We start from the raw sequence: 22,993 nt of genomic DNA on the forward strand, positions 1-22,993 counted from the left end.
GGGCAAAGTAGTTTTGTTTTTTTATTTTCTTATATTTTTATTGTAATTTTGCGTGATTGTGCGGGTGCTTTTTTTATTAATAACCCTGTAACAATTGTTTTTTATGCAATTACAAAAGTGATTGAGATCGGATCTAACCCCAAATACTTCCGCCTATACCCTTCTATATACACACTGTTTTAAAAGATCCGATAATGTTTTTGCAGGAAAATGAAATTATATTCTTGGCTACTTAATAGTTCAAAAAGCAGTTCAAACACAGATTCCGTACATAAAATACGTGCTACTGTTGCATCAAGGTTAATAAATCCTGAATTATATATCAAACCAAACAAGCATGTTGTTAACTTTGGCGTTGCAGCACTGGCTGGATGTGTAATGTATTTTGTTTATATGATTTCCACAGCTGATCCAAAAAAATCAAAGAAGGAGAAAACGTTCTCTACTCATACTGGAAAAATTTCGTCACCCAATAAGTGGGATTGAAATCATAAAATATATATTATTATTTTTTTTAAAATGAGTATAACAATGGATGTATCTTGGATACATATGGAACTTCAATATAAATACTGTCAGTTTGTTCGTTTAAAGCTGCAGTTGATACATCACTGGAAGATGTTAAGTAACAAAGCTAGACTTTTTTATGGTGTTAGTCTATGTTGCGGGGCTTCAGTAGCTGGTTATATGGTTTTTATTTATTTTGAAAAAAAAGAAAGAGAATTGAAGTCAAAATTTACAAAGGATTTATTTGAAACTGCATCAATTTGTAAAAGAAGAAAAAAGGGTATGTATTTGCTTATTATTGAGAGGAAAGGGTATATGAGGGTATATATATATCTTTTTTTATTGATGAAGAGAGAGTATAATATGTATACTATAATGTATACATATAATGTACAAATTAGTCCTTGTACAGTAACGTTTTTAAGCTTCAAAGTTTGCTACTATGTTTGAGAAATTTAAATTTTAAAGTGAACTCTTTCATGAAGCTGCATAATATAAAATTTGACTGAAAATAAGAATAGTTTTAAAGAATAATTTTTTGTTTTTGTTAACCAACAAAAAAAGGGTAATATAATAATACTTCTTTCAACATCAAATTTTCTTAAAATGGAGCGTATACGATAAAACGATTGGTGGACAGACAACTTGTCAAGAATTTTGAAATGATATTATTGATCTTTAAAGACGAAATGAACAAATTCTTTTTTAACCATGCATATATAGATCAGAGGTCAAACAGTACATTAGTGTACATAACTAACATAAATTACTTAATTTTTGTGTTCCTTTTTTAGGTTTACCACCTGGTCTCTTTAATGAAGGAAACACATGTTTTGCAAACTGTATTTTGCAGGTATGTATATATAATATTATCTGAATTATTTTTTCTTTCAATTTTTTTATACTACCAGCAGTGTTAAGTATAATTTACTTTGTTTTACTTCACCATACGAAGAAGGGGTCGGGCATACGTGGAACAAAAAGTTCTGTTTTAGAAATTTTTAAGAATTAAAAAGGTGGTTATATGTTTAAGGACTCGAATTAGAAAAGTAAAGTTGGTTCGCAAAAATTTTGACACACTGCAACGAAGTAAACCACTTTCTAGATGTGGTCTGGGAACACCTTAGATCAATTACCCTTTTTCCATCGCCGCTCTTGGTTCTTAAGCTTTTAAAATGCGATCTAAAAAAGCTTTTCTATGCCGTTCTTCATTCTTAAACTTTTAAAATGCCATCTAAAACAGCATTTCTATCGCCATTCTGCGTGCTTAAGTTTTTAAAACGTGATCTGAAAAAGCATTTCTATCGCTGCTTAAAAATATTCGATTCAGAATTTTATCATTTTCTTCACAAAGGGATTCGCAAAATGGCATTTCGATTCGCAAATTGCGAATTGCGAACTGCTAATTCGAACCCTGTGTTTCAAGATTTTACATTTTAAAGATTTTATTTAGTTAATTTTCAAAACAGAAAAACTATTTGCTTTAGCATATATTTTAATTTTGATTTTTAGTGGAGTTGATTTTATATACAAATAACTGCCCTATCTCTTCTAAGTCTTTTCTGTACACCTGCTTATGTGGGTTATGTAAAGTGTAGTATCTATTTCTATAATATTTTTTATGCAGTTAGTTGTACGCAATTGTATATACTTGCACAATATAATGTATACAGGTCTAAGCACAATATTCAATATGGTGTGTTTTCAAATGCATGTGATGATTAATTTAATTTTGTGCGAAACCAACTTATAATATGAAAACATCGACGTTTTTTATCTGATTTTGAAACAGAGGCAACTCAATATGAAGAAGAAGATTGGTGGCAAAAAAATGACACAAATTTAATAGTATTATATATTAATACGACATGTTTAAAATATATCTATTTATTTAAAAACAGAGCTTTTCGTAAGTATACTTACCTGATGATGTAAGTATACTTACGAAAAGTTTCGTTTTTAAATAAAAACATTATTTTAAACATGTTGTATTAATATGTATTTACTATGGCAAAAAAGAAACTACTCATATTCAATAGTATGTATTTAATGATGATGTTAACTCCAACCAAAAATTATATCTTTCAAAATCATAAATTTACAATATTATTACAAAATTATAAGTTGAACAGTGGCGATAAAATTGCCACACAGATATAGAAAATTAAAGTTTTTGACTTGTCAATTAATTTCCATAATTTCGTTAAATGTGCATAAAATAAAAAAAATTACAATTAATTGCAATTTATAATGTGCTTCCACTCAATTGATGATGGAGGCTTGTCGAGTACATAACACAAAGACATTCTAATGGTTATGCACATAACCGTAAACCTTGGGTGCAGTGTAGTCTAGAATCAGAAAAGATCCTAGCTAAAAAACAGCAATAAACCTGATGCAATAGAAATAATTCTATGTCCAAACAGTACATTAATTTTTTTTATTATTAGAAACTTTTATTATTAAAAACTTAGAAATTCATTGTATTTCTCTGTATACTTATGTTGTTAAAAGTTGTTATTATTTATTAATTTTTTATCGCTTCAGCTAAAAACATTTTAACATCAACATGCAATAGTTGATACTCGTTGATTTTGCTTCACAGTCAATCAATTACCAACTATTCAGATTTCACAAAACATGAAAAAAAAATCTGCAAATTGTATTCCCTCTCAAAAATAAACTCCTTCAGAAATAGAGGTTACATCTTGCAAATACATTTTTTATGCTTTTGCGTGTTTTCAATTAAACTCCTTTGAATCTTGATTTATGATGGGATTTGATGTCTTATATTCCAGAACTGAGTAATCAAATCCGTCAGTGTTTTGATTTTAAATTCCATTTCAGGCACTTTCATCTTGTTCAACTTTCCTGAACTGGACATCTGAAGTTCTTGAACATAAAAATGCAAGCCAATTGACTGTTTTTCCAAGTGTCTGCTGTCTTCTTAAAGGTATGAATACATGAGTAATATCAACATCTAAGTCCCTGTCCATGTCATTAAATGAATCACACTACCTAGATACGATTATATCTCTAGTAGCCCTGTAACCTTATTTAAATGCCTGGCGACAGCAGTTTGAGGATGTCAGTTGAACATTATGATGGGTGTGTGCTTAAAAAAGTGTGGGTAGTCAACAAGAGAAAATATTTTTATTCATGCATTTATTGCAAGAAGGTTGATCATTAAAGAAAAATAAAAAAACACAAAAACAAAGAAGGATAAAAAAAGATATTTTCCTAATTCTGAAGTATATATCAAGTTAATTTTTGCTAATGTTATTCTATCCAATGAGTACTTTTTCAGTTTCCAGAATAACATTTTTTTTTTTAATTAAGTTTTTATTGCTCTTTTATTTCTTTTATTTTGTTATACTTGCACAATGTCAATAAGTTATTACTAAAAATTTTGTATTTCTCCTTTAGCAATCTTTATTTGTGTTGTAAAATTACAAATGCATTTTGCTGTTTTTATTATATAGTAGTACACAAGTATTTTACAAATAAAGAATCAAAAAGTCATATTCTCCCAGTTTGAGCTAAGAAGGTGGATATGATCTATTAAAAAAATAGGTGAATTTCATTTATCCAGCAGGTGAAATATTAGAATGCTAGCAATTAGACGGACTGATAAAGCATTTTAAATACTAGCCTAATAGGGTTTTGAAGGTTTATTTCGTGTAACACAACATACTGATTGGATTGCTTCATGGAATATACTCATGGAAAATCTGGGAAAACTGGAAAATGATTTCCCTGAATTTTTTTTTGTTCAGAATCCATTTTTTAATTTTATTAGATTATGTAAACTGTTTACATTTTTTGCCCATTAAAATTTCTGCTTATGTGGAACATTGTGTATAGTCAAAATTGAGAGCTGGCTTCTTTTGTAGAATAAAGATTCGTAATTGTTAAAATTTTGGAGACAGCCTACCTTTTTGCTGTCTTTAATAAATTACTTGCCATGCCTCAAAACTTCTATATCCTCAGTTTTGGAAAGTATCCTCAAATCTCCTCTAAACGCAGATTTTTTAACAACTTACACCTCAAATGTCCTCAATTTTAATTTAACAACCTGTCGCATGCGTTCATCTTTAAAGTATGCTACATTCGTCAATAACTCACTCATGCCATATCAGGTTCAGTGTTATCTGTGCACATCCAATTTTCAAACTTAATGTTATTAAAAAAGGCGACAGTGTTTTCATAAAACAAATTATTTTTTTATCTTTTATTCAAAATAAATGAAAATGTTTAAGGAGATTTTAATGGTGATGCTCAGCATTGATTTTCTTTTGTTACAGTGTTGACAAACAAAGCAGGAAACGAGGATTACTACTCTGCTCGTGACGTCATGAACTCGTTAAGTGCGCATGGATGGGTTATTTCAACAGAACAACAAGATGCTTATGAGTTTTATCAAATTTTACAAGTAACTATGGAAGAAGAAGTTGAAAAAGTCCTAAATGGTTCTCAAGCATCCTGCAGTTTTAGGTAGTTTTTCACATTGAATTTAATCTTTAGGTTATTTACTTTAATATAAGATAGAGGTGTAAAAGAAATTACAAATCTGCTTCAGATTCTGTAGAAACTATTTGACATTTCATCTATCAGCAAAACATTTTTTGAAACAATTGCACATACTTATTTTATGCATTCATTGTTTAAAATAGACATCTGTTTCAGACTGTTTATTCCAACCTAAATGTTTCAGCCTTTTTTAATGTTCCACAATATTATGATGATATTTTATTATAATTGTTCTTCACGGTGCCAAGTTTTGTTGTCTCGTTTAACAATTTGGAGGAGTAGAGTTTGTCTTTTCCCCGACTTTTCACAACCCAAAAAATACCTGACATGAGCAGAGTTAAACGTAACGTATTTTACCCTTCTTATCTTTCACTATTATCTTTAGAGAGTCTGAATCGAAAACTACCATTTTGAATCGTGTGTCCAGGAATTTACCTCAACTGTTGAATCATAAGCTGTCATCACCGTTTAAAGGTTCTTTTGCTAATAAAATGACCTGCATCACCTGTGGATATCAGGTATTATTGTTATTTATTTATTTACTTTTTTTATTTATTTATTATCTACCTTACTCATGTTTTGTTGCAATTTCATATCTACTATAGTCTGGTTTATGTCCCTCCCCCCATATGTTGCTAGTTATCGCATATTTTTCTTTTGTTGTTCTTAGGGACCCAAAATATACACGTATTTTTGATAATATTTTTTAATCAGACAATTGATTTATTTTTTAACCATTTGAAGGGTTTTTCATTTTTTTTATTTGTTGTACTTATAGCCTCCAGTAAAGTTTGAAACTTTTGAAAGTTTAATTCTCAGTCTGCAAAATGTATCATCTGTAAGTATTAGAAATTCTTGTAGATAGACACTCTATATTACAGGGTGGGGTGAGGATTTTTTGCAATAATTCTGCCTCACATTACCGCAGCACGCAAAATTAATTATAGAAATTAGCGTGTGAAAATATATTTTTACATTTTTTTTAAATAATAACCTAATTCATGTTTTTTCTAAAACCCTGGATATTAAATTACGTTAAGAAATATTTTTTCTACTGGGTGAAATTACTGCAAGTATGATATATCTTACTTTCATAGTTGCAGCGTCACTTCCGTTAAATTAATAGTTTGAATTTTTTTTTATTTAGTTTGGTTCAACGTTAAAGCATTGTCTGAATGAGTGGATCAAAGCAGAGTTAGTGCGAGACGTTGAATGTAGCAAGTGTTTAGCAAAAGGCTTGAAATACTCCTCATTCTCCAAACAACTTTCCATAGCCAAGGTATATAGAGAACTGGCTTGAAGAAGGGCGTCTTTATTGATTTCGTAGTAGAAAGTTTATTACGCCCTTATAGTTGAATATAAGCTGTAATTACTTAAAATTTAAACATATGATAAGCATATTATGGAGCTGAATTGAATTAACGAATGATCATAGAACACGAAATTTTCCCACGCCAAAACATTGTACAGAAAATAGATGAAGATAAATAAAAAGGGACCATTATCGAGAACGTCAATATCTGTTTCTAAAAAAAATGGATTTGGTGTTTTTTTTAAAAGTATTTTCAATGCTATCTCCGAGTGTGAGTTTCATGTGAAAAATATATAAAGGCAGTTAATGCAAGAATGGGAATGAAATTGAAGATAAAATATATATGTAAGGGGATATCAAAAGCTTAGAAATGTACATGGTTTGGGTAATAATTTTTTCCCTTTTAGCTTCCAAAATGTTTATGTATTCAATTACAAAGAACATCATTCAGTTCTTCAGGAGAAATTATAAAGAACGCCACACATGTTCAATTTGATGAACATATTGATCTCACTACATACACTTATCAACATGTGTCATACGAGAAAAAGTTTAAAACACCAGCTAGTGAGAATCCATTATTGCAAGGACGTTTACTTGGTGGACGACACAGTTTTAAAAATTCAGCAGGGTGCGAAAGTTTGTTTATTTTGTGTTGGCTTTTATTTAGATTTGTTTTTTTTCTTCTTTTTTAGTTCGTTTCCATTTTTTTTACTTTCGAGTTTTTACTTATTATATTTTATATGCTCATAATTTTATTTGGTTTATTTTTTTTATACATATATTTTTTTTATTTTTATTTTTTTGTACTATTTTGGTTTTATTTGATTGTCTTAGTATCATTGTCCTAAATACATTTAGGATTCAATATTTACTGTTTTATCAGTGACAAAATAATACCTGGCTTGCTAGCCAAACTGTTTTTCTATCGATCAAAAACTTGCTCATGCATTGCTGATTTTTCTATAACTATATAACTGTAGTTATCCATGCACTTATTTTGTAGATGTAGCCTGTCAATTGGAAGTTACAAGTTATCATCCGTCATTCTGCATTATGGTGAAGCTGACGATGGCCATTTTGTAACTTACAGAAGAATTTGTGACGGCTCCAATAACTGGGTATACGCATCTGACCAGCTTGTTAAAACTGTACCAAAACAAGATGTATTTCTGTCTACTGCTTACTTACTGTTCTATGAAAAAATATGACGTAACAGTGTTCTTACTTCATGATCAACTTTTTTTGCTATTCTTTGTGCAATATTTTTGTAATTAGATGAATATTTTTGCATTTTTATCTTCTTGAAGGATGTTTTGCGAATTACGCTTTCCTGATATTTTCTGGTAGTTTTTTTATCACAAGTCCCATTGTCCTGTTATGTAAAATAATTTGTATTTTATGAATATAACTGTTTGATAAATATAAAAGTTAACGTTTTGTCACGTGTTTTTCTCTGATGTGAATTAACCCTATAAAGAGGCTGTAAGAATTCTTCTTTAGATAGGCTGTGTGAGTGTATAAAGTATATCAGTTCTGATACAAAGGTCTTGCTATGGTTTTAAACCTTAGTTTCCCTTACTAATGTTGGTAGAGGATAGTGCTTCTACAACAAAATTTTAATAGGAGATAGGACTAATTCATCTGTTTTTCGTATCTTGGAAGAAAATGTAGGCGTAGAATTTCTGATTCGGTGGGTTCTAATTAATATCACAGAGTTTTTTCCCAAAATAAAATTTGCCACCTTCCATTATTTTTTAGATAGAAGAGAATGTTTTTTTGGTTGTCTTTAAGTAATATTTTTTAAAATTTTTTATTATGTTAGTTTATGGATAATACTAACTTACAAAAGTTTCGAGCAGAATGGGTAGCAGAAATTGTTACGAAAAAGAAAGACCCCAATTCAATTGGTGATAGTACAGCTGATGTCAAAGTTGGCAATGTTACTGATTCAGACATACATGCAGCCAGTAGCAATTGTAGTGAATTGCAAAGTAGATCGTATCCAAACGTGTTAGCTGATGTCAAAGTTGATAATGTTACTGATTCAGACATACATGTAGCCAGTAGCAATTGTAGTGAATTGCAAGGTAGATCGTATCCAAACGCGTTTGAAATTGCAAATAAATATTTAAGAGATGTTAATCCAGAATGTTGTATGTGTGTGAAACAAAAAAAGAAGATTCAAAAAGAAAAGCAATCCAATGAAAAGCATAATATGTGCAAATGTTGTAATAATACCTCGAAAAGATTGAAATTAGATGTGAACACGAAATTCCATGAAGATGCAACAGTAAATGAATACAATGAAAAAAGCGAAAACTTGATCGATTTGTTAATTGCAGATATTGATGAAATAACTTGCATTCCTTTCTTTGATCTTGAATTGCCAAAAGAAATTGCTGTTCGGATATTCCAATATTTGTCTTTGGCAGATTTAGCTAGTTGTTGTTTAGTGAACTCCAAATGGAAATTAATTGCTGAAGATGACTTGATATGGTTGTATTGGTGCGATGCATTGGGCGTGCGTGAGGATACAGATTGTGTTGCAGGGCGTAGCGGATGGAAAATATATATAAAAGAGAAGTTGTTAGAAAGAAGAAGAATACGCAGCAAATGGAAAGAAAGATATTGCGAGGTACGAGACTTGGAAAATGAAACAGGTATTCACTATTGTGAATTTTCATACGACACACAAGTTGCGGTGTATGAAGATTATTTGCGAAGATTAATTTTCGCGCCTTATCGTGTTGAGATAATTCGCGAAAATCTTATTTTGCGAATAAGCCAATTTGATTTTCTTTTGCGAGAAATCAAGAAGAGTTTACACAGCCAGTTGAAGCAGACAGTGTGTTGCACAAAGTAGCTTTTCTCAATTTTTAGTAATCCTGTGTTAAAGAATTTTACAACTAAGTTTAAATGGTGTTAACACGTACAAATTTCAGTGCAAAAAACTTAGTTTAATCGTGTAAACACTGCTTTAGTTATTCAACTTAAATTTTTACAATTTAAATTTAGTTTAAGACAAGCCTACTTGTTGAGATAAAGTAAGCTATAATAACTTCCTTATATCATCACAGAGGCTGTCCGATACTTTTATCAACTACAAAAATGAAAATTTATGGAGCAAAAAAACAAGAGATTTTTGATTTTTGAAAATTATAATCAGAAGATTAATTTTAGCGAATAAAGTCATTTTAGCAATTTCTCGAATTAAACATGCTGGAAATTTTTCCGTAAAAAACTGCTCGTCGCGATGTTAGCGACGCACAAAATAGCTCTACTTCCATTTGATCGTGACACGTGTTTTTAAATTCTTGTTGCTGACTTATGTTTTGTAATATAGGTGGAATTCTATGCTCAGCAGCCATATATGACGCCACATTGATATCTGCTTACATTAATGGATCTGTAAAACTTTGGGACCTCTCATCAGGAAGTTATGGTCAAAATTTGAAGGAAAAATACAGCAGAGATGAGGATATTGTAACGTCCTCGTGTACATGTGTAGCCATGAATAATGACATTTGTGTTGCTGGATTTCAAAATGGTGTGTATGTACTTACCTTCTGTGTACCGTAAACACGTAATTTAGCTTTTTCTTTCAGGAAAAACACCATAAGCGCACGTTGTTGTTAATTGGGTCAAAATGTCAGGTGCAGTTAGGTGAAACGGAAATCTTTTTATAACTTGAATATTGTGTTACACCCTTTTTTGAATATCAAAGTGTATTTTCTTTGGATTTTGTCTAGTTTAAAAAAAGTTTGCATGTGCTCCCGAAATTTTATTTCTCGCCATTGCATTCGCGAAGATAAGTATCCGCCAAAAATTTGATGGTTATATACGCAGTTATATCAACTAAAAGTTTTTTTAAAACATTTAGGTGATCTGATGGTGTGGCAACGAAATGCTGATGGTCGTTTATCGGCTCAATTGATATTTATGCGCCATTTTGAAGTTGACGTCATACGTAGCGTGCACGTGAGTGAAGTCAGCAGTAAATACAACATGCTGGTCTGTGTTGTATCAATATCCAATTTTTTTGTCCTTCGACCTGATGAAAATAAATCGCTGCAAGAATGGACATGGGAGACGCTTTTAAACGAGCAACTGGGAGATAGGGTAAGAGATTGTATTTGTATTTATAAATGACATAAAAAATTAGACGGCAGAACGGTGAGAATTAACGTAGCCATTCAAATTGTTTGCGCCGCAGCTTGTTAAAATGCCCTCAATGTAATTCATTGCTGATGGGTGAATTCCCGAGAGCTTTTCTACGGGCTAACCTCGGCTAACCTAGCTGGTTTCAGAAATGCGCAAATTAATTCCAACGAATATTACCTTGTTTTCTAACAACCGCGTTTTTTAAAAACGTTGAATTTTCTTCAAAACAATTTTTTTTTAAAAATGTCGAAATAAATCACTGACATTAAAAATCTGTTTAGATAGTGAGTTTTCTGTTAATTGATTCGAGTGTGGACACACCCAAACTTGCAGTTACCATTCATAACCAGCTACGCGTATACACTCTCCTTCATGGGGCTTTTATCGTATTCGACACTTTGATTGGTGCATCTTTTTCTAATATTGACCACAAAAGTGAATCTCTTGTTGCTGGTATTAACAGCTTTGGTTATAACATTCTTGGTGGCTTTCGGGTGAGTGTTGTTTGAAGTTTTTGTTAGTAACAGTGACCAATTGCGCCCATTATTGTAAGGCGACGAAAGTAAAAGCTTATATTTATGTTTGTCTTAGTTATAATAGATATAATCATCGTGATGTTACAACTAAGTGATCTGCGTTGACTATTACTTTTTCTTTCACGCCCTTGTTAGGCCTATATACGCCATGAGGGCGTAACATTGAAATTTATGTAAAATGTTCAAAACATCAAACTGAATGACAAAAATCATTTATACGCATTGGTAAAACTGTTAAATCCACCTTACAGCTAATTGATGATGTCAGGCATAATTAGCTAGAACTTCTAACCCCAAAATCTTGAGAACCAATTAGAAATTTTCAAATAAATATACAAATTCTCAGACAACTTTTCAGCTTTATCCGATCGGTAAACTTTATAGCTTTCTGGAAAAGTGTTCGATAACCAACTGCAGCTATTGATTACGTAACGAAATATAACAAAAAGCCCTGGGGGCTATAAGAATTTCCGCTCGCTACCAAAATATTTGATGACAACCTGCTAATTCGTTGTGTTCTCGTGCCAAACATTCGAAGAGGTTTGGTGCTTGAAGTTCTGAAGATAAAACACACAAGTGACATTACATCTTACAACAAACGCAAACAAAACGAAACATGTCATAATAAACTCACACTTTAAAAGAAACTGCGAACAAAAATTATAGCCTATCATTCATGGTTGAAAGTCTTCCGATTGAAACGTTTATGGTCTTAAAAGGCATTTAGTTGATAAAAAAACAAAATTTTGATGCCACCATCATGTTCAGCATACTTTTTTTATTAACTGTGCCAAATTTTGTCGAAAATAAAGTAGTTTTACTTTTTGGGCCAATTTTGGCCTAAAATGACATTTCAGGTGGCAAAAAATCAAAATTTTGATGTCACCATCATGTTCAGCATATTTTTTTTGTGATCTGTGCGAAATTTTGTCGAAAATAAAGTAGTTTTAATTTTTGGACCAATTTTTGCCTAAAATGACATTTAGGTGGCCAAAAATCGAAATTTTTATGTCACCATCTTGTTCAGCATACTTTTTTGTTAACTGTGCCACATTTTGTGAAAAACAAAGTAGTTTTAATTTTTGGACCAATTTTGGCCTAAAATGACATTTCAGGTGGCAAAAAATCAAAATTTTGATGTCACCATCATGTTCAGCATATTTTTTTTTGTGATCTGTGCCACATTTTGTGGAAAACAAAGTAGTTTTAATTTTTGGACCAATTTTTGCCTAAAATGACATTTAGGTGGCCAAAAATCGAAATTTTGATGTCACCATCATGTTCAGCATACTTTTTTTGTTAACTGTGCCAAATATTGTGGAAAATAAAGTAGTTTTAATTTTTGGACCAATTTTGGCCTAAAATGACATTTCAGGTGGCCAAAAATCAAAATTTTGATGTCACCATCATGTTCAGCATATTTTTTTTGTGATCTGTGCGAAATTTTGTCGAAAATAAAGTAGTTTTAATTTTTAGACCAATATTGGCCTAAATTGACATTTAGGTGGCCAAAAATCGAAATTTTGATGTCACCATCATGTTCAGCATACTTTTTTTGTTAACTGTGCCAAATATTGTGGAAAATAAAGTAGTTTTAATTTTTGGACCAATTTTGGCCTAAAATGACATTTAGGTGGCCAAAAATCGAAATTTTTATGTCACCATCATGTTCAGCATACTTTTTTTGTTAACTGTGCCACATTTTGTGGAAAACAAAGTAGTTTTAATTTTTGGACCAATTTTGGCCTAAAATGACATTTCAGGTGGCAAAAAATCAAAATTTTGATGTCACCATCATGTTCAGCATACTTTTTTGTTAACTGTGCCAAATATTGTGGAAAATAAAGTAGTTTTAATTTTTGGACCAATTTTGGCCTAAAATGACATTAAGGTAACAAAAAATCAGATGAACGTGAAATCCCATGGTCGATACTTTCTCAAAAAATGCTCCAAAAGAAAAAACGACGGTGTTAAAGAATTTCCTACGCCTTCGGGCGCGGAAATTTAAAAACGAGGCTGTCTTCTCATTTAGCGACGGGTGTTATTTTATTACTTATAAATTTGAAAGTTGTGTGCGACCTTAATGGTATAGATAAAGCTTTTTATGTATACTAACCGTAAGATTGCGCTAAAATTTTAAATCTCACGCGAATATTTGATAAAAGAAAGTATCTATTCGCAACGTGTGAACACGATCGGAATCCTCCCTGTTGTAGCGCAGCCAGCTATTTCTCCGTAAAACGGTAACTGTTTTAGAAGCACATAAATCAGACATTAATTTTGATCGAATTACGAAGATTGGTGTTCTTTGAGCCGACTACACATTTATATCCGTCTTTTAAAAGCTTTTATGACCTAATTATTGTCCATTTATATTGCCGCTTTTTTCCATGTGCATACTTAATATGTTAACTAAGCAACAATCATAAAAAACTACGTTTTAGTTGAACGAAAAATGAATATACCATCCCATAGGTATATGTTTCCTTATGCTTGTTCTTGTTTTTTTAGATCAGAAAATATTCTTTAAGCAGTGGTAAACAAGTCTCCAATATAATTGGTCCGCACACAAGAATCACAAGTCTTAATTATGCTGATTGTCATAACGACGAAGTTGTGATTGGTTGTTCAGATCACAAGATTCGAATTTATGATTTAAAAACAGAAAAATTGTTGTTTGTGATCAACGCAATAGACTCTGAGATCACGACCTTACAGGTTTGAAAATATCTTTGTGCTGTTGTTGTGTTCTAAAGGACACAAATTAAGTGCGGAAGAAGGGGTAGACTTCTACTGATATGAAGTCATATCAGTAGTTCTTCCATATGAAGTCATGTTACTGATATGAAGTCATAGTGACTTTATATCTGTAGCATGCAATCTCAAAATGACAAAACACATGCGAGGCTGAGCTTAAAAAACACTGATAAAATGTGTCAGTATATATTCTGGTCTGCAAACCGCATTGCTAGGTAGCCTAAGAAATATACCGATTCATGTCATTTAGGTACTAAGAATCTCAAAAAAGTGTGCTTACAAAATCTTTTTTCTGTTTTAAATCATTTTTACAGTTTTCCTATCTTGTTTATGTTTGTACCGTTTTCACAGGATAGCAACACGTTTTACCGCTAATTTAAATACGGTAATATTTGCGAATTCGTTCGCGATTTATCTTCTCATGAAAGGAGTGGTCAACATTTTCTGTTTTCTTTAAGATGGATGAGTGGAAAGTGGTAAGTGGTCATAAAGATGGCAATGTTTGCTTGTGGGATCGATCAAATGATGCTTTGTGTTGGCAGACGACACTTAAGCATCCTGTGCAGTTGTGTCGCTTCAATGAAAACTTTTTAACGATTGTGAATATTCCAACAGATAAATTTCCTCAAAATTCAAACTGGTTTGCCGATGATCTTATTCAACACAGACGGTACAGAGGTAATGTATAAACCTACAGGGCTTCAAACAGGCCTTTTTTAAAAATCATCCCAATATATCTGACATTTTGACTAAAAAGCCCTACTTCAAAATTTTGTGTCAAGGTTTGTTCCATAATTGATATTTAAAAAATTTTCGTTTATTCAACTTTCTTTTTAATTCCGATAAATTTACTTCTTGTCCTCCCGTTTTCTTTAGTATAAGATAGGTTACTCTCGTGTTTATGTTACGTGAAGTATGAAATTTCGTGTTATAACTACATGGTACCTTATACTAGCAACTTGTTTTTGTTTGCCTTACATTGCAACGTGTTTTTGTTACTTTCTAATTTACGAAATAAAGATGATAGGTATATAATCGCACGTTTACTCGTGCAATTAGGAAATAATCGAACGAGTATTTTTTTTTGCTTTTAATTTTCTGATTCCGTTAGGACGAGGATAAATTTAAAAAGCAAAAAATTGTGAGTTCGATTATTTCCAATTGCACGAGTAAACGTTCGATTACGAGCTAATCACGCAATGAACTATTTTTGTAAGAGTAGCACAGGATATCAATTTCAATGTTTTGATTTTTTTATTACCCGATTTATAATTAGTTCGATTCATTGTCAGGGTGGCCACTCGTCCTTGAATGTTCTTGAATGTTCTTGAATTTTATTTGGTCTTGAATTGTTCTTGAAATAGTATGTTTTTCCACCCTTAGTTCTTGAATGTTCTTGAGTTTTTACAATTCTATGAAGAATCTTTAGAATAGTAAAAAAATGTCTAATAAAAAAAGTACCAGAATGCATGGGAAAAGTATTTTTAATGAAATTTGGTTGAGCGATGAACAGTTTAAAATATGATTGAAAAGGGGACCAGATAAACACAAAGCATTATGTGGACTTGTAACACAGTGATAGACATAACTGTGATGGGAAAAAGTGCTTTAGCATCGCATTCTAAGGGCAGCAAGCATCAATTGAATGTGAAAAAATATGGTCCAGTTTCTGGTCTGTTCTTCAAAAGTAACCCTCCGAAGCCATCATCAAGCAAAGACGCCTCCCTGCCACTAACAAGATTGATTTAATGATGAGTACATTAGCATTTTCTCATGCTGAAATTCATTGGGCTCTGAAAGTACTAACATCACGTCATTCATTGCGTTCTTGCTTGAATTTGAACCAGCTATTTTGTGTGATGTTTCCTGACAGTGACATAGCAAAAACGAAATGTGCGTACTACATCGTACATAAGTTAGCCCCATACTGAAATCTTGCTCCAAGAAATTAAAAATTCGCCAACCTTGGACGGACCAATCACTAATTGTAAAGTTTATTAAAATTTAAAATCGCATCGTACTATAAAAAGAATATCCCCAAATTATTGATGTTGGTTCGTGTGGATTACACTGGTGCACAGAACCTTTCAGACTATCGTTAAAGCAACTAGCTGAAAATTGGAAAAGGTTTTAAAGGTCATGTGGGAGCTGTTCAAGGATTTCCCAGCTCCAAGAGATCTATATATTCAGTTAAGCAAATCAGATGTTTTTTCCAATAATGTTTATCCAGACAAGCTGGGCTGAGGATAAACCTGTTTCTATCCGAGCAAAGGAAGTTTGGGAAAATGTTGTGAATGTGAAAGCTTTATCAAACCTTATGCAAATCAAAACAACCAAACAAAAACAGTTCGTATGACATCTGGTCACCCACCACACTGACATGTTTATGCAAGTAAAGTTACAATTCTTTGTTGATGTAGCCAGCATGATGTCTTCGTATCTGAAGCAATTCCAGACGGATAATCCAATGATGCCATTTGTTTCGGAAATATTAGAAGATATTATCCGTCGGTTAATGAAGATTTTCATTCGGAAAACCGTTATTGATGAAGCTGATTTAGCTTATTCTTTTATTAAAATTGATTTGCAAAAACGAGAGAATCATTTACCACCGGAATAAGTCAAGTTACCAACTGCCACCAAAACCTTGCTTTCGTCCCTTCAAGCCAGTTTGACAAAGAAGTTAAAGTTTAAAGGAGAATGTGCTGCACTTATTAAAGGTATTTTTGAAAAGCTACAAGAACGATCGCCATTGAAACACCTTTTTGTTCGATCTTTGTCTAGTCTTGTTCCAAAGAATATGATTGAAAGTAAAAACTCTCTACTTAAGTTTGAAAAGCTAAGACTCATAAAGATAGGTTTCTTGGCTTTAGCCTTTCTGGTAATTGTTTGGGTCATTTTTACGGCGAGTATTTAAACGGTTCTGATAAATACAAAGATTTATTGAAAGTCAGGGTAATGGTCTTCAATATTGCACATGGATGAAGCCAGATCGAGAGAGGATTCAGCAGCAACAAAGAAGTCACTATCGAAAATCTTAAAAACAAGTTACTATGTGCTCAACTGTTGGTATATGACGCCTTAAAGTGTTGCAAGAAAGATGTGCATGATATTAAAATCACTGCCAAAATGGTTACATCATGTAAAACAGCCCGTTCTAGGTATGTATTTGCGAGAAAGCAAGTGATAATAGCATTAGAGATTAATGTGTAAAACGCAAACAAATGAAGGTAGATACATGTATTTGATCATTAAACAAAGATATGAACAACTGCCTTGACGAGGGTGAGGTTAGCCATGACATTGCTATGTTTCTGAAACCAAATCCATTTAAAAAGCCATTAGAGAGAAAAAAAGTGACAATGATCGATTTAGATGAGGCTATTAAAAACTGGAGGAAGATCTCAAAAATTAATAACCTACATATTACTCGTAGTTTGTTGACATTAATTTTTTTCAAGATATATGGATTATTTATTAGCTTCATACTAGCGTCATTTTGTCTGGTTCATTTTCTAATTTGAAGATCTTCTTATACAATACAATATATGTTCTATTTTTAATTGGAAAGTAAAGTTTTATAAAACACAAGAAATAGAATCCTTTGGACCGTTTCCATAATACTGGATAAATTTTAAAAACAGGAAGAGAGGAACACTATTTATTGAAATTTGATATTTTGTGACTTTCATATTCTGTTATTTTTAGTTATACACTTTTGTTGCTATTTAATTCTAGCATTCTGATAAGTATCTTCAAACTTGTACACAAAGTAGCTACGTACTCCTAAAAGAACGATTTCTGGAACGATATCAACATTATTATCAAGATTTCTACATGTCTACACTCTTTTATTTTGTTCAAAATATCACGAATATGCTATATTGATGTATAAAGTCCGTGATATTAGCTTTTTTTAAAGTTGTTATTAATTATTTTTGGCCTTAAAAACCAATATTTTGTTCTTGAAATGTTCTTGAATAGTTCTTGGATTTTTTTTAATTTTGAGTGGCCACCCTGATTGTGAAGATATCTTTTTTTGACTTTTTATAAAACGCGAGAAAATAAATATTTATGGGTATGAATCCAAAAGCAACAGTAATTATTTTGAACGACAAGTAAATATATACAACAGTAAAAATATAATTTTATCACAACACAAAATTAAACTATAGAATATGTTTACTTCGCACTTCCTCTCAGGAAGAATAAATGATCAGTCTTTTTTCCTTTTTATATTATTTAAAATCAAATTAAATAATATTAATATATTATCTACAAAATAAAAGTTTTTTGAGCACGCGAAGAAACAAACTTAAATAGTTTACGCAAGTGGTTAACGAGAAAACTTTCAAACCTGTCTTAATAAGTTATTATATTATAATACAACTAGTCGATAAGGCCCGTGGAAAAATCCACTTAGGCAAAATACGATGGAAAAATAGGTTATTTTAGATTTTTTGCTGACGTCAGCAGTGCAGTGCAGATAAAAAAACATTGCGAAATTTAGTTTATTTTTTGTCTGTTATGTGTAGAGATTGAAACGCTGGTCAAGAAAATATGACCATGTGCTTTTGATAGACGGTTGATAAGGTTTAAAAATTTTGCTGACTTCAGTAATGGCCCGTCAAAACGCCTAAATTTATTTTAGAAGTTTGCATACCTGTTGCCTTTATCGTATAGATCCTGAAACACTGATTAAGAAAATATATAGGATTATATACTTTTGATAAACGGTTGTAAAGATATTAGGGTTTGAAGGTTTTTTGATGACGTCACCAACCCGACCATTCCGAAACGGATTTGGTAGCCCAGGTTTGGAAAACTTACCCAAATTGGTCCCATGTGGTCCCTAGTTACCCACTTAATTAAAAAATCATTGACGTCACCACCTCGTTTCCAAGTTATTTGGCCTCACAGTTTTAAATGCACTGTAGTGGCTTAATTAATTTACTATAGGATATTGATGTTAAAGTAGTGTTATTGACGTCGCGCCGTAACGTCATAAAATTTAACATTTGAGACATACTTTTTCGGCAACTTCAAAAGAAAATGAACACATCCACTCTGACCGTCACATACACTTCGTATTATTATATAAGACTAGTCGATAAAACCCGTGAAAAAATCCACTTAGACAGAATAACAGTAAAAAAGAACCATTATTTAAATTTTGATGACGTCAGCATTGATCTGTCAACAACAAAATATTTTTTCATGGAAATTTGTTTTCACGTTGCCTCTATTGTGTAGAGCGTAAACTGCTGATCAAGACAACGTATATGATCATGTGGTTTTAATAAGCAATTAATGAGATAAAAGGGTTTAAAATGTTTGCTGACGGCAGCAATGGCCTGTCAAAACCCCCAAAAAATTTTTTAGAAATTTGTATACCTGTTGCCTTCATCGTATAGATCTTGAAGCAATGATCAAGGAAATATATAGGATCATGTACTTTTGAGAAACGGTTGCAGAGATATTAGGGTTTAAAGATTTTTTGATGACGTCATCAACCCGTCCATCCCGAAACAGATTTTGGGACCCAGGTTTGGAAAACTTACCCAAATTGGTCCCAGGTGGTCCCTAGTTACCTACGCAGGAGATGACGTCAGTTATTTCCACCCGTTTCCAAGTTATTTAGCCTTAAATTTAAAAGTGCAATGCAATGGCTTCACTAATCTTAATTAACTTTCCTTTGACGTCAATACTATTTTAACGTCAAAGTTTGGTAAATTACAGAACAATTTTATAGGCGATGTTTTAAAGAATTTGTTAAAGAAAATTGTGAAGAATATAATCCACTTTGCAAAAGTCACAGACAGACAGACAGACAGAACTGGCGTATTATTATATAGATTTTAGATTTTTTGCTGACGTCAGCAGTGCAGGTACAAAAAAAATTGGCGAAGTTTAGTTTATTCGTTGCCTGTAATGTGTAGAGGTTAAAACGCTGATCAAAATAATGTATAGGATCATGTTTTCGACAAACGCCTAAGGAGATATAAGGTTTTAAAAATTTTGCTGACGTCAGCAATGAACCGTCAAAACCCAAAATTTTTTTTAAGAAATTCGTATACCTGTTGCCTTCATCGTATAGATCTTGAAGCACTGATTAAGAAAATGTATAGGATCATGTACTTTTGGTAAACGGTTGCAGAGATATTAGGATTTGAAGATTTTTGATGACGTAATTAACCCGTCCATTCCGAAACGGATTCGGGGACCCAGGTTTGGGAAAATTACCCAAATTGGTCCTAGGTGGTCCCTAGTTACCCACGCGGTGAAAAATCATTGACGTCACCACCTCGTTTCCAAGTTATTTGCCCTCAAAGTTTTAGATGCACTGTAATGGCTTCATTATTTTAATATAGGATATTGACGTTAAAGTAGTATTATTGACGTCACAGACACACGGAACTGGCGTATTATTATATAGACTAGTCGATAAGGCCCCCGTGGAAAAATCCACTTAGGCAGAAGGACAATGGAAAAATAGGTTGTTTTAGATTTTTTGCTGACGTCAGCAGTGCAATTACAAAAATTTTTGGCGAAATTTAATTTATTCGTTGCCTGTAGTGTGCAGAGGTTTAAGCGCTGACCAAGAAAATGTATATGATCATGTCTTTTTGATAAGCGTTTAATGAGATATAAGGGTTTTAAAATTTTGCTGACGTCAGCAATGGCCAGTCAACCGCCCCAAAATTTTTTTTTAGAAATTTGTATACCTGCTGCCTTCATTGTATAGGTCTTGAAACGCTGATCAAGATAATGTATAGGATCGCGTGTTTTTGACAAACGGTTGCAGAGATATTAGGGTTGAAGGTTTTTTGGTGACGTCATCAACCCGTCTATTCCGAAACGGATTCGGGGACCCAGGTTTGGGAAACTTACCCAAATTGGTCCCAGGTGGTTTCTAGTTACCTACGCAGGAGAAGACGTCAGTTATTTCCACCCGTTTCCAAGTTATTTAGCCTCAAATTTAAAAGTGCAATGCAATGGCTTCACTAATTTTAATATACTTTCGTTTGACGTCAATATTACTTTAACGTCAAAGTTTGGTAATTTACAGAACAAATTTATAGACGATGTTTTATAGACTTAATCAAAGAAGGTTTATCCACTTTGCAAAAGTCACAGACAGACAGAACTGGCGTATTATTATATAGATAATAAAATAAATAGATAAATTAATCTAAAAGAACAAAATAGAGAAAACTGGGTTAAGCACAGATTAGTGACATACAAAAAATTAAAAGGTGTTTGGAGGTCCGAACATGGATAAAAAAATAATAAAAAATCATTGCAAGGACAAACATTTTGCAAGAGATTTATCTTTAAAATACTTTTTTTGCCTCTCTAATAAAACATTTAAAATCTTCACAAGTTATTCTTTTGAAAGATCATTGAAACTTGATGCTGGGTCAATAAATTTGTTTTTTTCACCACGCTCTAGTTTCATTACGTTGTCAGCTCGTAAACTCCTACGTTCTTTTTTTATTTGCAAAGGTAAATAACTCAGCCAGTTTTTGTCATGTATTGCATGATGCGCAAGTTTCACAGTAGCAAAGTCGATATTTTCTTTCACCGGTTCAAATACTTTTGACAGGATGGGCAAGATTGAGATGGGTCGATAATCGGATATGTTGACTGGATTTTGAATTCTAAGTTAGTTCGGATTAGTTAAAATTCTACAGTGCAATTAAGAAATAATTGCACTCTGCACAGTGCAATTACGGTATAATTTGCACCGTAGAAGAAGCGCCAAACAAGAAAAAATAGGTCATCGTGTGATTAATGCTGATATTTCGTGCAGAAAAGTTTACTGAATTAAATTTTTTGTTTTTAATTTTTACAAGCAACAATGAAGTTAATACACAAATTTATAATAACTAATTTATTCTGCAATGTTTTTCACCACCTCGGGCTACCCTATAAGTCCCTTACGTATATCATTGTCTCCCCCTCCTGTAATTTTGAAATTATTTTAAGAAAATTACCTTAACTTTCTTAATTTACGAATAAAAATTGTCTTTTTTTTTTTTACTTTTAATTAAATTCCTCGCTGCAACATAAAGTTGATAAAAAAATTTACAACTTTCAAACCCGCTATTTGCACATGTCGTGCAATAATGCGACCATCAGTAACTACTGTTTTATCTGTGTGGTTGTTGTTTACAGGTCCTACATTGATACCAGGATTGTAAATATTTCTGACGTAATCAACCTGTAAAATTATAATTGTTAATAAAATACTAAAAAAGTCTTCATTACCACTGATGATGAAAACGTTTTCCCTGTTGTAAAGAACAAATTTTATTTTAGGAAGTATTCGAGTTATGGACTTTACAAAAGACACATTCAATTTCACCGTTCCTCACGAATGTCGAGCGGAGTATAACAATATAACTGGTTATGATTACAACATTCAACTGATCGCTCCCTACGATGATGTTGCAGCGCTGAACTTACCGAAATTGTAGGACATTGTCGGTGAACATCAACCAAGTTAGATCGTAATGCACGACTGGACAATAAGCTAGCCAAACACGCAGTTGAATCCGCCCGAAATAAGACCAGTTTTCGCCTTTTTTGGTTATTCAAAGGTAAAAACTAAGGCTTATGCGTCGTTTTGATTTGCCAAAACAGTGAGAACCATAGTATGTTATTCCCTGCTACGATCCAATTTCAGCTGTATTAGCTCCTTGTGCAAGGTAGAAGACAAAAAACTAGAAGTTCCAGTGATCCTGATAGTTCTGGAGAATTCCAAAATACTGTTTATATTATTAATTTATTACTGCTATTTTTATCGCCATATTGTATTGCACTTTAATTTTGATAATGACTACTACTACTACCATAATGCATTGCTGGAAAAAGAATCACGGGAACAGTAGCATAATAAATTCACTTAGAGGGTAGCTAATTTTCTAAACAAGCAAAGTTAATATTTTTTTTCGTTAGTTCTTTCCTCCAAGGTTAGTGTTTTACATCACTGTTCACATCTTTACAGAATGTCAAAAAAAAAACCTTTTATAATGACTTGAAATGCACTCTACTTGTGAAAATTGGATAAAATTAAATGTAGATTTTTTGGATATGTGTTTACTAAAAAGATAATTAAAAGGCTCTTCACCCGAACAGAGGATCAAATCACGAAATTTTTTTCCTTAAGTGCAAAACAAAACTA

At 32.2% G+C, this 22,993-nt stretch overlaps 2 protein-coding genes across 3 annotated transcripts; both read left to right on the top strand.

Annotated features, from left to right (window-relative positions):
- Positions 1-488: 488 nt before the first annotated feature.
- On the top strand, positions 489-7,789 carry LOC130624332 (ubiquitin carboxyl-terminal hydrolase 30 homolog). 2 transcript variants are annotated; one of them, XM_057439919.1, is made up of 9 exons: positions 489-787; positions 1,302-1,360; positions 3,355-3,460; positions 4,812-5,001; positions 5,423-5,555; positions 5,816-5,875; positions 6,185-6,316; positions 6,757-6,980; positions 7,356-7,789. In XM_057439919.1, the coding sequence occupies exons 1-9, from the start codon at positions 520-522 to the stop codon at positions 7,558-7,560; spliced, it is 1,377 nt and encodes a 458-aa protein (XP_057295902.1). In that variant the 5' UTR covers positions 489-519; the 3' UTR covers positions 7,561-7,789. The 2 variants fall into 2 exon arrangements, with proteins under 2 accessions (XP_057295902.1, XP_057295901.1); XM_057439918.1 differs by lacking the exon at positions 5,816-5,875 and having other exon boundaries at positions 501-787.
- Positions 7,790-7,951: 162 nt separating this feature from the next.
- On the top strand, positions 7,952-22,660 carry LOC130624330 (F-box/WD repeat-containing protein 8-like). The gene is made up of 7 exons (XM_057439917.1): positions 7,952-9,012; positions 9,696-9,899; positions 10,233-10,471; positions 10,795-11,007; positions 13,561-13,767; positions 14,265-14,484; positions 22,129-22,660. The coding sequence occupies exons 1-7, from the start codon at positions 8,178-8,180 to the stop codon at positions 22,284-22,286; spliced, it is 2,076 nt and encodes a 691-aa protein (XP_057295900.1). The 5' UTR covers positions 7,952-8,177; the 3' UTR covers positions 22,287-22,660.
- The last annotated feature ends 333 nt before the right edge of the window (positions 22,661-22,993 follow it).

This window comes from Hydractinia symbiolongicarpus, chromosome 13, assembly GCF_029227915.1.
Source record: "Hydractinia symbiolongicarpus strain clone_291-10 chromosome 13, HSymV2.1, whole genome shotgun sequence".
In the NCBI taxonomy this organism is placed as follows: domain Eukaryota; kingdom Metazoa; phylum Cnidaria; class Hydrozoa; order Anthoathecata; family Hydractiniidae; genus Hydractinia; species Hydractinia symbiolongicarpus.

Excerpts from the sequence above, each read along its gene's own strand:
- LOC130624332 (XM_057439919.1), top strand. The coding sequence starts at position 520 with ATGAGTATAACAATGGATGTATCTTGGATACATATGGAACTTCAATAT. Across the intron at positions 788-1,301 it reads TTGTAAAAGAAGAAAAAAGG|GTTTACCACCTGGTCTCTTT; the intron begins GTATGTATTTGC and ends TTCCTTTTTTAG. Across the intron at positions 6,317-6,756 it reads AACAACTTTCCATAGCCAAG|CTTCCAAAATGTTTATGTAT; the intron begins GTATATAGAGAA and ends TTTCCCTTTTAG.
- LOC130624330 (XM_057439917.1), top strand. The coding sequence starts at position 8,178 with ATGGATAATACTAACTTACAAAAGTTTCGAGCAGAATGGGTAGCAGAA. Across the intron at positions 9,900-10,232 it reads TGTTGCTGGATTTCAAAATG|GTGATCTGATGGTGTGGCAA; the intron begins GTGTGTATGTAC and ends TAAAACATTTAG. Across the intron at positions 13,768-14,264 it reads CTGAGATCACGACCTTACAG|ATGGATGAGTGGAAAGTGGT; the intron begins GTTTGAAAATAT and ends GTTTTCTTTAAG.